This window comes from Streptopelia decaocto (genome assembly GCF_964273445.1).
Source record: "Streptopelia decaocto genome assembly, chromosome: 6".
Lineage (NCBI taxonomy): Eukaryota > Metazoa > Chordata > Aves > Columbiformes > Columbidae > Streptopelia > Streptopelia decaocto.
In genome coordinates, this window is record NC_138660.1 from 20,547,040 (window position 1) to 20,563,966 (window position 16,927).

Consider the following 16,927-nt stretch of genomic DNA (forward strand, 5'->3'; position numbering starts at 1 on the left):
GAAAGAAAGAGAGAGAGAAAGAGAACGAGAGAGAGAGAAAGGGAGAGAGAGAGAGAGGAAAGAGGGAGAGAGGAAAGAGAGAGAAAGAGAAAGAGAGAGAGAGAGGAAAGAGAGAGAGAGGAAAGAGAGAGAAGGAGAGAGAGAGGAAAGAGAGAGAGAAAGAGAGAAAGAAAGAAAGAGAGGAGAAAAGAAAGAGAGAAAGAAAGGAAGGAAGGAAAGAAGAAAGAAAAGGAAAAAAGGAAGAGAGGAAGGAAGAAAGGAAGAAAATACATTGCTCTGTAATAAAAGGCATTCAAGAATGGTACTGGAAGTAGAAAACTGACATGTGATCCTGGATATAAATTCCTGTAACCGATTCTGGTTTTTAATACTGTATTGATACCAGGTTGTTATCACACATTCATTCTTTTCTTAAGGAAAACCAAACTGGAAAAATACATGTCAAATAGATCTATACTTGGATGAGTCTCTCAGTCACTCTATGGCCCATAAAAAATTTGCATAACAAGCACTATAGCCATCTATCCAAGAACATGATATCATAAATGGCAAGATCCTGTGTTGTGTGACTTGCACAAATTGAATTGTAAACTGATAATCCTTCAGTACGAAAAACATTTCTATCGCTTGTTTAAAAGAGCAGCATACCAATTTAATATTTTAATTTTCTGGTCAACTTGGCACCGTGCCTGGCAGGACTGCTTAACCAGCTCCCCGAGGGTACCACAGACACAGAGACTGCAATCTTGGAAGTTAGCGCCTGCTTTGTGTATTTCATGTCAGAAGGTGGACAGGGAAGGAAGGCGCAGACAGAAGTTTTATGCCCTAGATTCCCAACTCCTGGAACAGTGAAGCTGGGTACCTCCAACTCATCCAAAAATGCAACCCAACTCAAATTTGCAAAATAGGCAAATCTGAATATTGGTCCTGTGACTGGAGAATACACAGTGACTAAGTCAGCTTTCTCAGTCCTGCTATGTGCATCTCTGCTATAGTCATGATGATCACATTATGTAAAGTCCCAAAAAGTGGAAAAATAGCTATAGGGAGATATAGATCAAGATTTATGGCTGCGTTTGCCTTTGTCAGACACAATATCTAGGCTGAGAGAAACAATGATTGAAGCTTGTAATGCAGGAATTGAGATTAATAATTCAATAATATTTTGCAAAAGATAATTATTCCCAAAGACAACTATTATCTATCCATTTAAACCCCTGTTAGTGGAAATAAACAAGAGAAGGTGCACTAGGAGGTTCCTGACTTTCAAGGAATTAAACAGTAGCTTAAGAAATGTTGCTATGTTCCTTTTCCAGGTGAGACTCAGGCTTTTTAGGTTACAAGGTGCTGCAACAGGAATTAAATCAATAATTGTTATGGAAAAAAAATGGGATGATAGAATAAATTTATGAACTAAACTTGAAGGGCAATAGTTTCAAATTCACTGAACAGTTTTGAAGATATAACATTTAGGGACATGGAGTGTCACCTATGCACTGTGTCTTAGGTGATGGATAAAGATCACTCTTTTCTATGCAAGAATTAATTTTTTTACTTACTGCAATTGTAAGCTGTTGATATTATATGATACTTTCCAGCCTTCAGAGGACAGATGCCGTTTCAGGCAAGTGATAAGCAGCATTATTACAGATCATGGCTCCAGGGGATTCTTGCCCCTACACTTGCATACCATCAGCGATTTTATCTTTTCAAGAGATGTACATCTAGTTGCTGCTTATTCTAGTCCAACAAATATTGTTTAGAATGATTCCTCAGATTACTAGGCTTTTCACTTACTTGCATACAAACATCCAAAAGGAAGATTCCTTTATAGACAATCATTTTAATCCTTATTTATATTTTTGAACCTTCACGTAGTGTTGAATAATTATGCACACATTACTCAGCACTAGAATAAACCATCAACACTGAAAAAAAACCTTCATGAATTCTTATATTTACATTATATAGGTAGGGAACTGAGGCACAACATTACTTTCTCAAGTATCAACCACAAGTCAGTATCAGAGCTGGAAATGGAAGAACAGATTAAAACTCCAACCATAGATTTAACAAAATTCTGTTAAAAATAGAGAGATTCTAATGAAAATATGTTATTCAACAGAATATGTAAATATGAGGGGAAAGGAATTAATCTGAAGTAAGACAGACACTAAATGGAAAAGCTGCTTTTTTGAAGCACATACTGATCTATCACTATTTGACACTTTTTTTTTTTCAATGCGTTTCATTGAATGTCTTCAGTACAGCATAACTGCTGCCTAACACGGTCTAAATCAATCTGGGTGAAGCGAGTTCTTCTGTGTTACTTGCTCGCACTATCCTTTAAAAAAATGCGAGGACTAATTTTACAGAGTAAGAGTTAAGTAATAATATTTAAAAGAAATCCACAAACCTCTGTCATGTTCTTTTAAGTCCACTGGATGCTCCATTTTAGTGACTGTGCTGACAATCCTGATGTCAGGTAACAAAATAACACCTCTTTCAGTTTCAAATTGTGCAGCTGGTCTAGCAAAGTGGTCCATCCCACTTATCGTAATCTTGGGCTCATTGGCCTGAAACACCACTACATGCGCGTCTATATCTGGGATAGTAATGCAGACATCTTCACCAAAACATCTGAAAAATATATTATTCATTAACTGCATGTAAGACATTGCATATCAGACTTGTACTGCACAAAACCTGCCCAATGGCTCTCAACCTTTTGTATTGTCTCAGACCAGTCTATTCCAGACTTCGATACTGCCATACGTAAGGACGTGCATCTACACCAGCTCGTACACAGGCCAGCAGTGACAGGAACAGCTCTGTTCCTCTCATCCCCTCCCACATTCACAACTACTGAAATTCTGTAGGGACAGCTTAGCAAACAGATTCATGACAAGCTCAGTCTTTAGTAAGGTCACAATGAGAACAGTATTTTGATGTTTAACTGACATTTAAGGATGTAGTGAATGGTAAAAAAAAAAAAATTAAAAATTAATAAAGATGACAACTAACTTTAGTAAAGCTAACATTAAATTCTCAAAGTGATATCTAATTAATATAATATGGTTTTCTTGTTATGTGTGAATAAAAGGGCCTAATTATCTATTTCAATTGGACATATCATGAGTTCATTCCAGCACCTCCCAGTATTTACTGGAGACCAAAGGGGTCTATTATTAGCATTTTCATCTGAATCAGCACCGTGCTTTGGAAGTGAATCTCCTGACAAACTCTTACCTTACTTCATCTTGGCACAAGGCTTGGGCCAGCCTTGGAGTGTGCAAACTGGGTTGCTTCCAGAGAAACTACAGCAGAAGATGCTCTCCTGACACTTGGTGTGGTCAGCACACAGCACTGGACTAAACCTAGACCTTAGTAAGAACTGTATGTGCAGTAGATGAGAGTTTGTAGAACTGATTTTATTTTCCCTCTAAAGATCTGCTTTCACTGCTCTACAACTTGTAACAGAGACACAGCCCAGGGGAGCCCAGCAGTGGCAGACGGCTCTTTGATTATGTAGAACTGTAAACATTATTGTGCTGGTTCTGTCACTATTGTTGCAGAAAAGTGGAAGGACACAGGTTTCTGTGTAACACCCAACGCCAGCACTTCAGTGATGAAACCCATGTCAGGACACAGACTGACAAAGACTATTCAAGCACAGCTACAGATACTGTTCTTGCAGATATGTCATCTTTTAGATGTAACAGGTCTGCTTTAAAAAGCCATGGGTCTAGCTAGAAGAAACTACAGTTCAGAAGAAACTATAACTTTTAAAAATGCACAGTAAAATAAAAATGCAATAAGTGCAAGTGCTGTTCAGTCCAGACTGTATGCTCCAAACTATAAATAGAATGGAAGTAAATTACATTAACAAGAAAAGTTTCTAAAAAGGACATTATCAGAAGAAAACCACAACATAAATCAACATAAGAGTAAATGAAATTCATCCTTTAGGCTCAATAACATAAAAGTATGATTTAGCAATGTAATTTAGCCAAAATTGTTCTTTTTACATACCCAAAGAAAAAAAGTAATTCATTAAAAATATTCCTAATCTAATCGGTTCAGCTGAAGTGTAACTTACTGGACTTTAGATGAGACTTTGAGTCGTCGTACGCCTGCAGTAGGAAACTGTCTAGAGTTGATGTATGAGACCTTTCGGAGAGCTTGATTTATATTCTCAATGTCATCTCCTTCCATGACAAGGACTGACTGGGAAGGGTTGAAGTGATACTAGGGGAAATGCATATAATTAGTATTTAAGGTAGCAAGTACAGAGTACATATAGGACATTTTTAAGGAATGTTGCACAGACTTAAGTTTAAAATCTAATTATTTAAGAAAAATTCTTAGTAGCTGTTGTTGGCTGAATCCACATATTGTTCCCTAAAACATGTACTCGTATCAGTCATATATTTCATATCTGAATTACTACCATTATAGTTAATTTTATAGTAAACTAATCCTGATTTGCTGAACTTTGCCCAGCCTTATCAATTTTGCTGATACAATTTCTGCAGCTGTAGAGTTCAAAACCTTAGCTTAATGTGATCATAATTATTACGATGTATTTTTTTTTAGGTTAAATACATCCCCCATATAAAAATAAAACAAAAATATGGGCTTAAACCAGAGCAGCATGCAGAAACATCTTTCCTGGGTTCTGTTACCCTGGGTTATCTTTCCGAGACATATTTCAATGTGAACGAACAAAACAATTATAACATTTGCTTCCTACGTCTTCATTAACGTCAGACACAATAAAGGGGATTCTCCTTTCTGTGTCTCATGATCAATAAGGGTGTCGTGATTTAAGATGGAGCTGCTACTTACACAAAGCCAGCTGCTCCTTTGAGCAAGCAAACCCTGCAAAGTCAATGGCTATTCTTATAGCCCTGATCCTTCTCTAGTCCATTGCATTGAACACAAAACAGTCTTGCTGATGAACACATGTTGCTACTATAGCAAAAGATTGATTTTTGTCTTTATCATAACTCATCCTTATTCCATTTTTTTGGGTCTCTTATTTGGTTCAGCAAACCATCTGCATTGCAGAGAAAACCAGATTAACCCCCTTGATTTTGTACTCTACTGTTGTCAGCACAAAACACAAAGAAAAGCACACTTCGCTCATGTACAGTCCCTTCCCAAAGCTGGACATTGATTAGAAGAACATGTTCTATTATTTAGAGACAATGGTTGTCTACACTTCCTTACAATGAGAAAGGCTAAAAAGCAAAAGAGCAAATAGGCTGTGAAGAAGAGAATGAAGCACAGGGCTCTCTCTGTTGAACAGAAAAGAGAGGACTGTCTTTAAAGCTTGTGCAGGAAGGTCATAACACACTGGCAGGGTATTTTTTTAACAAAGAGGAGGAGGACTAACATGAGTCACAGCCTGCATATGCTTCTTTTTCCTTTCTGTAAGCTAGCAGTAATAAGAGAATAAAATTAGCAAAAGGAGACTCTAGCTAGCTAGTTAAGTTAATAGCTCAGCTGCCAAAACAGCTGGAATGCTGCCAAAGGGACTGGAGAAAACCTCAGTCTGAGCCATTTTTGTCTTTCTCATTAAAAAAGGCTAAAAATAGCAACAGTTTAGACAGTGTTTCTGAGGGCTGTTACAGGTATCTGAAAATTAGGTTGCAGACAAAAAAAAAGTCAAACATCACTGTGTCAGAAATTGTATTACAGCTGCATTGCTTGCTCTTAGGTGGCTAAAGCGTGAAGCTTCCTGAATCCAAAGTGGCCAGCAGAAACACCTTCCAACATCAGCTTGCCAACATGGCATCTGCTAAGCGCCGGGTAAATAGCCACACAGAACCTATCATCTGTGCAACTGTCACATATGCTTGTCTGAGGTCAGGTATGTCTATTTTTGACACCAGAAACCATTTCTCTTTATTAATCTGCTGTTCAAGGTCAGGTGCCAACTGTTCCACTTTCATCTGAGTTTCTTGTTGTCAGCCCCAATAAGAAAACCTACCACAATTTATCTCGACTGCTCCTTTCATTTTTGCCTCCTGCTGTTGCGCTGACTGTGGAGCTTGCTAAGGAGGTGAAAATGAAAACAGTAACTTTAAGAAAACACTATAAGAATAGACTATGCCTCATCTGAAAATGAAAATGTTTCAAAGTTTGGTGAAAGAAAGAAAAGGCAGAAAACAATCCCTCATCTTCTTTTTCCCCACTGCACTGCTAATACAGTAAGGAAGCCAATCACCCATGCTGGAGCAGCAGTGGGTGCTATAACAGAGATTTTTCCAAGCCCATGAAACATGACTATTCAAATGTTGCCAAGTTTCAGAAAGTTACAATATAGGAGAAATCAGTATGCTTTTAAGCACCATGGACCAACTGCTTTAATTCATGTAAAATCCCAACCAAGAACTTACTGGTAGGCATACACACTTGCATTCCAGAAAATTCTGATTGCTCTTTGGAAGCACTGTCTTTTAAAAATAGTTTTTACTCCTAGGTGTGTAACTATGCTGGGAGATACAACAATGTGAAATTCTTAATTATGTCCTTGGTAGGATGAAGAAAAAAAAATTCTTTGAGGTGTTCTGCTCATATGTAAAAGCTAGAGCTACCAAAATCCTTCCTTACCATTACACTTTCAATTTTCATTTTAACCCTTGTTTTCACAAACATATTGTTTGTACTACATCACTGTAACATTACCTAGGCAGACATTAGAGTGTATTTCAGGTCAGTCTCCTATCTTGTACAATGAAAATATTTAGCTAATAAAATGTAGTACATGGCTTTTGAGTGCATGCTCTAGAGATGAGGAGTGCCAAATTCATTTTTAACCTCATAAATGTAACTAGTCTTACATTTATACAGTCCTAAGATTACAGTTGGCCCTTTGAAGGCAACCATGAGGCTGATGTGGCTCCTGGTGAAAATGAGCTTGACACTCCTGCTCTAGATCCTGTGTTACAACACCAACCTCTTCCCCACTGAAAACACACCTGTGCAGTTTCGCAGGATGCACAGTCTGCAGCCAAAGTACCTTCCTAGTTTGATTTTGAAGCCAACTCCTTTGGAAGATGGTATTGTGATTTGTGTTCCCGGAAATAGCTTAACAGTGTGTTAACACACCATGCAGGAGAACACCTGTCACCCAATAACGGTATCAGTAAAGGTAAACTGACAATGCACCTCATATACGCATTATAGGATTTATGGTCAAGATCCTACCTATGTATCCAAAACAATGGAATTTGTCTTAATGAATGCAAAGCAATCTGGCCACTATGTCAGCTGAAACAGGATTTCCCTCTGTTATTGTCCAATCTTCAAAAAAGTGCTACAATATCACTAAAGATAGTCATATGCATAATGAAGATGGATAATGATTTATATGCAAATGTCAAATTATAATTTCTCTACTTTAAGGTTTTTTTTTTTGGTCCTCTTTTCATGTCCCATAACATTTTCCTCTTGGAACACACTTTGAATGTTTCAATACTATTACATTGAGACTCTCAGAGTTGTCTCTAGATGAAAGATATTCCACTTATGTTTTCCATTGCTTTAAAGCTACTTGAGATCAAAATTCAATTATTCTTTGGAATCATGTCTATTTCTGTAAAATTACCAAAATAAGCACGAGAACATGACCTGGCAATTCTTATGGACTCTGAAATATCAGCAGCGCCTTACTTTCTGAGCATCTAGCTTTGCAGTAATGGAAACATTTTTCTTTGCAGTGTCACAGCTCTTCTACTGTTCTGCTTTTTCTTTGCATGACTTTATGGGAAATTACATTGCTTCTGGGAGTACATTTGTACTGTGTGTACTCTACCTTGGGCTCTCCACTTCATAAATCAGCTCTAAATTTTTATCAAAGATGATGTCAGTTCATTCCTCACCTTTATTCCTTGGCCAAGACTCTCAAGAGAATTAATATCCAGACCTTCCTTGCAGGCCTGCAAACAGGAAATCACTTTCTGACTCTCAATTTTGCCGGGTCGGATAGTAAGACTGGCCAGGCTGCCATGGAAATACTGAGCAAATCTGGGCTTGGTGACTTCGCCTCCTGCAAGAAAGAGCATACAATATGATTATTGATACCAATACACAAATCCCAAATCTAATAATTCATATTATTTTGTAACACATTTAAAGAATTGATATCTGTTTTAGCAAAGTATTTTTGAGATCACATTGATTGTGATAAGTGGAATTGCTTTGTGGGTTGTTGGGTGGTACCTAGTAGCACCCTGTCTGTATGATTGTCAGTGTTTCTCCAGCATTGTATTCAGGTGTTTATAAAGCTGTGATAACATACTCTGAGATGAAACATAGCTTCCCAAATCTGTGTCCAAGGAAGCACACAATTCTCAGTGTGTGACAATTCAGCCCAGGATACCCAATCTCCAAGTCCTAGTCACTCTAAAATTCTTAGCTCCCAATATTAGCTGAGTATAAATACATTTAACCCAACATGAAAATGGTTATTCTGTATATGTTAAAGCACAGTGCATAATTGTAGCTAATGTTGATAGTAACACTTTTACAGAATGTTATCCAAATTCTTCTAATTACTGACCTTTCCAAATAGAGACCCTCTGACCCTGAGTAACACACATTTCATGCCTGTGCAGCTCCACACGCAGCTGACAGGCAGCTCAGAGCCTCAGACCTCACTGGGAAGGAGGAATGTGCAGTTCCCATGTCCAAACTTGACTCAGCACTAGAACTGCCACATGCTAAGAAACAACTGAGGGAAAGGCATAAGCTACACCCAACCGCTCTTACTGCTTTAAGACACTTTGAGTTCTAATACCAAACCGAGCCTAAGCAACAGTATTTTTGAGATAATGAAGAAGGTCTAAATAGATTACACAAACCTTTGGAGCAGCAGTGCAGAGAATGAAGTGGAGCTCCAGTGATACTGATCTTCAGGTAATCCAAGTGTCCTAAAATTTTTTCTACTTCTAAATCTCATGGTGCAGTGAAAACAAAAGTGTTCTGTAGCACAGCACCTGCCAGTTTCTACCCAGAGGTCAGGCCATCCAGTGAACCTAGATTGCGTCAGCAACTTTCATAGGATTTTTTTGCTGTCAGGGTCTTTTTGCTCTTTCCTACAAGTGAGATACAGCTGAGATACAGCTCACCTCCACAATGGCATTACAACATCAAGACCTCAGAGAACAGGAAAAAGTACTCCTCAACTGTGTTACACACTCTGTTTTGCTCAGCTCTATTGATTACAACAGATTAATATGTTGTGGATGCTAATTCTTGGGGAATAGTTAAGTAGGTCAGACTTAGCTGAATGATGCAATCAACAAAGGAGAACAGAACCTTCCCTGCTGTCAGTCAGGGAGTTAGGTTGATGGCTGCAACACAAAAAAGACTGAAACAGCATCACTTATTCTTATTACAGACCCTTGCATGACAAATTTTAAGAGCTACGGTTTTTTTTTTTTTCCTTCCTTTAATGTAAATGTTGCAGTCACAATTACAATTGTGAGGTGACAGAGGCCACAGTGTTATTCAGAGCTTGATGATAAAATTGTGTATTGCTTTTTCCATCTGACCCAGCACACACATCCCCTCCCAAAGCCTGGCAGATACAGGAGGATGGATGTTGGCCTTTTTGGCATTAATTCAATCCTCATAATGGGAAGATGGTGTCAACAGACTGTGGGAGGCATCCACAGGAACTGTTGACTTTCGTAATTATTCACTGTAATGCTGTTCACCGCAGTCATTGTCAAAGGAGTATGCATCACTTTTTTTCACTTGCTGAGATAATAACTATTTTCTGGACTGAGATTCTTCTTCTTCTTCTATGCTGGTTCTGATCTCTTCTTCCTGGAACTTGTTTTTTTGTTGTTGTTGTTGTTGTTGTTTCTTTTTTTAATTTCTCATTGGGTTGATATAGAGTGGCAGAATTTGATTACTATTGAATTTTACATTTGTATTGTTTTCACTTCAGAGAAATAAAGTGCTGTTTGCATTCACTTACCAATCTCCAAAGAAAAATCATGCCTTTTTGTCAAAAGAAGTGACTTTATTGGCCTCACAGATCTTCCCTTAGGCCTTTTGCCCTATGCTAATAATGAGCAAGTAATTATCAGGTCAGTCTAAGCACAATGAAGTTTTCAGTGGAAATGATGAATCAAGAGGATTTCCAACTGAGATGCAATTCTTTTAAGAGATTATAGACTCTGCTTATACTGACCCAGATAATTAAGGAATGATTGATTATTCAGGGTCCCAACATAAAGATTAAAGTGAATCTGGAGGCAGCTGCAAGACATTCTGGCTCTGAAGTCCTCAGATCCAAGTCCCCAAATTTATCCCATCTCTTTATTAGGGCAGTTTAGGGAGCTGTGTTTAACTTCCTGACAAGCACACGGGCTGTTAAACAGGATGAAACCTAACACAGATTGCAGGAGTAGTCCCAATTAGAGACTCGAGTTTTTATACTCCCAGAGCTTCTCAGCATAAAAAAGTTTTAGTGGGTTTTTTTATATCATTCAGACAAAAATTACTCAGAAAATTACTCATCAAACATGGCACTATTTAAGTTTGTCCCTGCTGTTGGTAGATATCATACCCTGAGGACCTCAGACAGACAGCTTTAGGCTTTAAAGTATTATCTGGAATAAAACAAGTGCAGAGAACACTAAGGGCTACCTGGTCTTAAGTATGCATATGGTAATCTATCTCTGGTAATCTATCTCATTGATCCATGGATCAAAAGTATGGTATAACTTGCACTGTTTAGGATATTTTTTCTCAAGAAAAACTCTCTATACTCTCTCCCAATTAAGTCAATCAATTTTTGCTATTCCCAGGGGAACTGTGGGAAATGATGACAATCACAATAAAATATTGCAATCTTATATATGTTAGAGGAGATCACAGTCTAAGTGATGTTAATGCTGCCCAAATAACTATACTCCTATTCTCCAAATAACATTCCTATGCTGGTGCATAGTTCCCAGTGCAGAAATTCAATTAAATAAGGGACATTATCTATGCTGCATTAGTGACAGATAGGAATGCAAATTCAGCTCTCAAGAAAACGTCTTCCTAAACTAACCTTCCACATATGCCTGTATTTCTGCTACAGCTAAACTCCAGCAAAGATCTGTGAAGTGCATTGAAATCTGCTCCATCTTGTTTTTGATGAGAAGGGCAATATTCAGAAAACACTGCTGTACTGACAGAAGCAGCCGCACTGCTCAGAGAGGTTGTGGAGTCTCCTCTGGAGACATTCAAGACCCACCTGGGCTCATTCCTGTGCGATGTGCTCTGAGTGAACCTGCTTTAGCAGGTGGGTTGGACTAGATGATCTCCAGAGGTCCCTTCCAACCTCAGCCATTCTGTGATTCTGTTGAGTGATACTGGCTGCTGCTACATTGTCCACAGTGTATTTGGCTCTCAGGGATCTGACCCCTCTCCAGCTTTTAACTCTTAGCACTTTTCTTGCCTTGAATAGTAAGTCAGTTCTCTGCCTGCAACTGATATGTCAGCAGAATATTTACATATAAGGTTAATAAGGTTACTCCACAGAAGGACTCCATTAAAAAAGTGATCTCCAGCCTAGGCTAAGCGAAGAGGACAATGACAGGAGAATATAAAGAAAGACAGAACTGAAAACATAAATAACTTAGAAAACAGGAATTAGAGTAGCCTTCTGCTATCCTCATGATACCAAAGCTTCCCTGTTGACAGGCTTCTCCTAAAGACTTTCCCCTGTGCAATGTGCTCAGCTTAATTACGCTGTGAAGCTCCAGCACTCTAGAGTGGGTGGTGTTATTAGAAATATCAACTTACAGTCATGGTAACCTACAACATAACCTTGTGACAAGTCATTAACTTGTGTCACTACTTTCCTGCCAGGACTTTGGGAATAATACATAGAGTAACAAGCCATTTTAGGAGGGGAAGAGTATGAACTCAAGACCTTGTATTTTCACAGAAACCTGGAGGAAGTCTGTTTGCAGGCTGTGGTACAACAGATGATTAGACTACCAAATCATGTAATTTACTCCCTTCTTCCGGGTGCCTTTGCTACAGAATATATCGCATAAAGGGATCACAGTAGGAACCTATAAACCTTAGTTTAAGGGAAGAAATTTCTCACTCTGTGGAAGGGTTCATTTGCTATGTCCCCAGATAAACTGAATCAAAAATCATGAACTCAGAGGAGACCTTACTAGGGTAAACTCCCAGAAAGTGCAGCTCTAGGATGAGCCAACCTTAATTTGTTTGTACTGCTTAGGAGAATGAAACAGGATTGCAAAAGCTAGAAGGGAGAATAAGAACAATTTTGTGGTTGATCAGGAAGTCTGATTCTATTCTTGCTCTGATGCAGATTTTTTTAAGTGACCTGAGGAAAAATCACCTGCCCTCTTGATGCTGCACTTTATCCTCACAGAATAAGAGTAATTCTACTTCCTTGCTACCTCTTTACTACCTTGTTACCTCTTTATTGTTTGGAAAGCTCTCAAGGATCTTTATCCGGAAGGGCAAAGCTGAAGTGTTTTTCTTGCTAGAGAAGACAGAAGAATTGAGAGCTGAAGTTGAGCCTTGGGGAGGTCACTACCATCCCGATGGACCATGTCTACTTCTAACATCCATTCAGGGAGGCAGGGGTTCAGAGACAGTGCCAGGGTCACACTTCCCACTCGTTGGTGTCTCTTTTGTTCTCGGAAGCACACGTACAAGGATGTCAATTTTGTCCTTGAGAAAGAGTAATTTTGCCTCAAAATCTCTTTTACTGTTAAGAGACAGAACAGCACTTTGGACCTAAATAACACCACCTACATCAAAATCACACCCTCCACAATCACCTGCGAGACCACTGGTGTGAACAAAAAAGGCCCTTTAAAGAAATTAAAATTAAGTTATATCCTTAATTCTAAGTATGTGCAGAGAAAGCTGTCAAACTTTACGAGGGTACATAAAGGTCTAATTTCAAGAATATCTGTACTAGGACTCCAAACTGTTCATTTTTGCCCTCAGTTACTTCATTAAGAGACCAGTTTGCTTAGCTCTGTAGGCAGCATTACTACCTTTTTCCAGGTCTAGTGCCACTGAAATCACAGCTAAGAAGTCAGTTAGGATTTGCCATCATGAAGACTGGCACTCTGCTAGAGATAGGCTGCAACAGGTTAAGAACTTTATGTCTCCAGCTGCTATTGCTCTTGGGTCGCATGTAACTGAATAAACACAAACAGTTTAGGCTAAAGATAATGCTTTAATTCCCACCCCCAAATAAACTACCCCTCTCTAAAGTACAGCAGTATTAAACATAAACAACACAAAAGACAAAAACAACTCTATGCTAACCATTGCGGTAGGGCCCTAAATCAGTGAGGTAGCTCTGCCTAGATTTTCTGTTCAGTGAGCTCTCTGAAGAAAGAACAAAGGTTTTTAAAGTAAAAAAAGGAAAACTATACTAGAGCGAAATCCAGAATTCCTAATATTAAGTAGAGAAAAATTCATATTGATTATGGCAGGACAAATGCAAAAAATATATTTTTATACAACTTTCCTCATGCCCAATGTGTCATTAAAGCTGAAAACTATCCTCTAGGCTTGGTTTTAGGTAACTGAGAAGTTTCCTGGGTTCAGTAAACTTTACCCAGTGCCTGACAGGCCCCAGGGAAGTTCTGTTCTTTCTCTTCTCTTCTCTTCTCTTCTCTTCTCTTCTCTTCTCTTCTCTTCTCTTCTCTTCTCTTCTCTTCTCTTCTCTTCTCTTCTCTTCTCTTCTCTTCTCTTCTCTTCTCTTCTCTTCTCTTCTCTTCTCTTCTCTTCTCTCCTCTCCTCTCCTCTCCTCTCCTCTCCTCTCCTCTCCTCTCCTCTCCTCTCCTCTCCTCTCCTCTCCTCTCCTCTCCTCTCCTCTCCTCTCCTCTCCTCTCCTCTCCTCTCCTCTCCTCTTAACTCTAAAGCCTGGCTCTCTGCTCTTTCAGCCATCTTCACCCTCCACTTGTCTCCAGGCTGCCATGCACATCCTGGGACCTTAATGTCTGCCTCCAATACCTTCTTGCCCCCTAGAAAAGACTCTGCTCTTCAGGAAAAGGCTAAATTTCCTCCCTTTAGGAGAGTCCTAGCATTCAACTCACATTATTTGAATAAATATTGCATAAAATCAGGAACAAAATCGGGCATGCTTTTTACACTGCCAAGCCAAGGATAAGAATGGAAGAGAGACTTGCCCATTACAACTGGAATGCTCATGTCAAAACACAACAACAGCAACAAAGTGAAAAAATAAAGGCAAATGGTTTGATGCACATGGGATAGAGAGCACACCATAAGGTAAAGTTTACATTTATCATGTAAGCCTGAGAAACTGCACATTTGTTTTGTTTTCATGTTAGATTCACGAGAACAGCACCAAACTTCAACTGCTCTTATATTTCACTTGAACAGGGGAAGGTAGAAATAAAAACTAACCTAACTTTTCATAATAGATGCTATAAACAGGGCTATAAAAATCATAAAATAGTTACTCTGGAATTGAAATATTAATAGGAAATCTTGATCTTAAAGCAAATAATTATTTTGCTGTGCTCAAGACTCCTGCATGACATAGCTCTGAGAAAGACAGGAAGGAGGTGCAAGCATGGTACTTGCTGTGTAACCTCCGGATGAGTACCAGTGTAAGTGATGACAAGACCAGGGCTGAAAGAGTCACTTTTCTCATAACCTGGAGGATACTTGGATTCCTAGAGAAATAGCAGAAAAATTCCCAGTTTTCAGCTCAGAAATGAAAATTGTCTGGAGTAGCAGATTTTCCTATCAGTGCTAACAGAGTAAATCACAATTACTTTTGGTTTTGATTTTTTGCTTTGCCCTCTAAATACAATCTTCCTGCTCCCCAGCAGTTCTTCAGCTGCCCTGCAGTCATGATGACTTACTTTTTGCTGTGAGCAAATCAGAATTGGTACGGTAAGAAAAAGGAAAGTTATTTCTCCTGGTTCATTTAGTTGTCTGAGTTGAGATTGTTTTTCAAATAATTCGACTTTGATACATGGATACTGTGTACTCAGAACTACAAAATGGTTTAGTAAAGACAGAAAAAAAATCTTGTCCTTTCTGAAGGAAGGGGTTAGAGCTTGTGTTCCCATTCTGCCAGTGCTTTGATGAAAATGGGAGGAAATAGGCTGAGCAACCCAAAGACAGACTGAAATAGAGTCCCGAATCCTATTAACAAAATGACCTTCCATGCGATTAATTTAAAATAGTTTGAGGTGATCAAAACAATCTTATAAAAAGATACACTTTGCCAAAAGTGATATCTTGAAATTTTGTTTCATATAGCATTGAAAATTCTTCTTTTTGCCTGACACGTGACAGTTTAGCAGAATCTTTAGCACACTATTTTAGCTAAATCTGAACATTTTAATGAGATGGAAAATTTATTTCTGCTTTTGATGAGCTCTAAGTTTCACACAAAACAGCAACAACAAAATCTTGCGGTAAATATTGACAAAAGCAATAGGTAAAATTTCAGTACTTTAAATCAGTTGTTTAATCAAAAAGGAAGAAGCATCTTATCCTGAATGGTTATTCATTAAGCCATCAAATTATTCAAGAAAAGCTAAAAATGTCTGAAAACAATTGCAACTTTATATTTGTTTAACAGCTTCAATACTAAATATAGTTTGTGGCCTAAATTTATTATGAGCCTATATAACATTTTTTACCATAATTCTTTCTCTTAACAATTTGAGATGAAGAGAGAAAAATGGAAAGGAAATGAGATAATTCTTATTGTATTTGGCTGCCTTGGAGGTAGATGAAACCCACAGATGCAGCAGTGTGGCAAAACTGGCAAAGCTTTTGCTCACATGGTGCATGTTCCATGGAACTGCTGCACAGTTCTCAAAACTTTGCACCTGCATGATGATTAACCCGAGACTCAGGAAGGGGCTGAAGGGAGTGGATTCCCACCAATACTGAAAGTTTTAGGAAAAAAGAGAGTGATAAACCACCAGGCATGAATGAAAGAAGTTATGGGGCAGAAGCACTACAAATAATGCACAAAAATATTTATATAGACCTATGCAGAAGAACATGAAGTAAGGGATTAAAATAAAATTTCTCTAGCACAGCTACTGAGAAATGCTGATTTTTCAGAAGGCTATACTCCATGATTATTCACAGTCCCGGTGTCATTTGCTCATGTCTGAAAATAACTGAATTTATTCCATTCAGGAATTACATCTGCATTTTTTAGCTCTGGAACTTTGATTTAAAAATACTGCGCCAGAACTACACAAGAAAACAAACAAACAAAAATAAAATTAAAAGAAAATTCATGTAAATCAAGTTGGTATCTGACAACTATTTGTCCCAGGAAGCTACTGGCTAAACCACAGTTCTGGTTTCTGAAGAGTCTGATAGGTATTTCACCATGTGTTTTTAGCTAAATAAGGAACAACTTGCCCTTAGAGCACCAACACCTTAGAATAAAATGAAATGTATTCTGTTATGTATTTAACATCAATGAGAAATTCCAATACACCTAAAGTTCATCCTACAGAGATGGAAGCCCACACATGCAAATACCAGTCAGACGAGAATCCGTGTATACTTGTACGAATACACGGGATTAGTGTCATGCTCATTAGCTATCGTTCTTATCTTGGTGATCAATATTCAAAATTTATCAAATCTTGTTTTTAGGATTAGTATGGCATTATTCTGCATGTTATCATCAAAGTAAAGATTGGATCTTTTGTGTTCACAATCCAACAGCTGGATTTGCTTCAAATATTATTTACACTGAGCAGCTCTGCCATGCATAAGATGTCCAAATTTTGCAGATAACACATTGTAAATGAGCAGAGATCAAACTGGCAAACAAAGTAATAACAGAAAAAGTAAGCCAACATCAAAGAGCGGGGAAGAAACACAATCTGTGTGAAAGCATTTT

At 38.3% G+C, this 16,927-nt stretch overlaps 1 protein-coding gene across 1 annotated transcript in view; it reads right to left on the reverse strand.

Annotated features, from left to right (window-relative positions):
* CLSTN2 (calsyntenin 2) overlaps window positions 1-16,927 on the reverse strand; it is a 198,090-nt gene that overhangs the window by 8,907 nt on the left and 172,256 nt on the right. The window contains exons 9-11 of the mRNA XM_082056323.1: window positions 7,890-8,056; window positions 4,100-4,248; window positions 2,417-2,640 (exon numbers count right to left, since the gene is read on the reverse strand). Of these exons, the coding sequence (XP_081912449.1) occupies window positions 2,417-2,640; window positions 4,100-4,248; window positions 7,890-8,056 (540 nt within the window). The remainder of the gene's footprint in view (window positions 1-2,416; window positions 2,641-4,099; window positions 4,249-7,889; window positions 8,057-16,927) is intronic.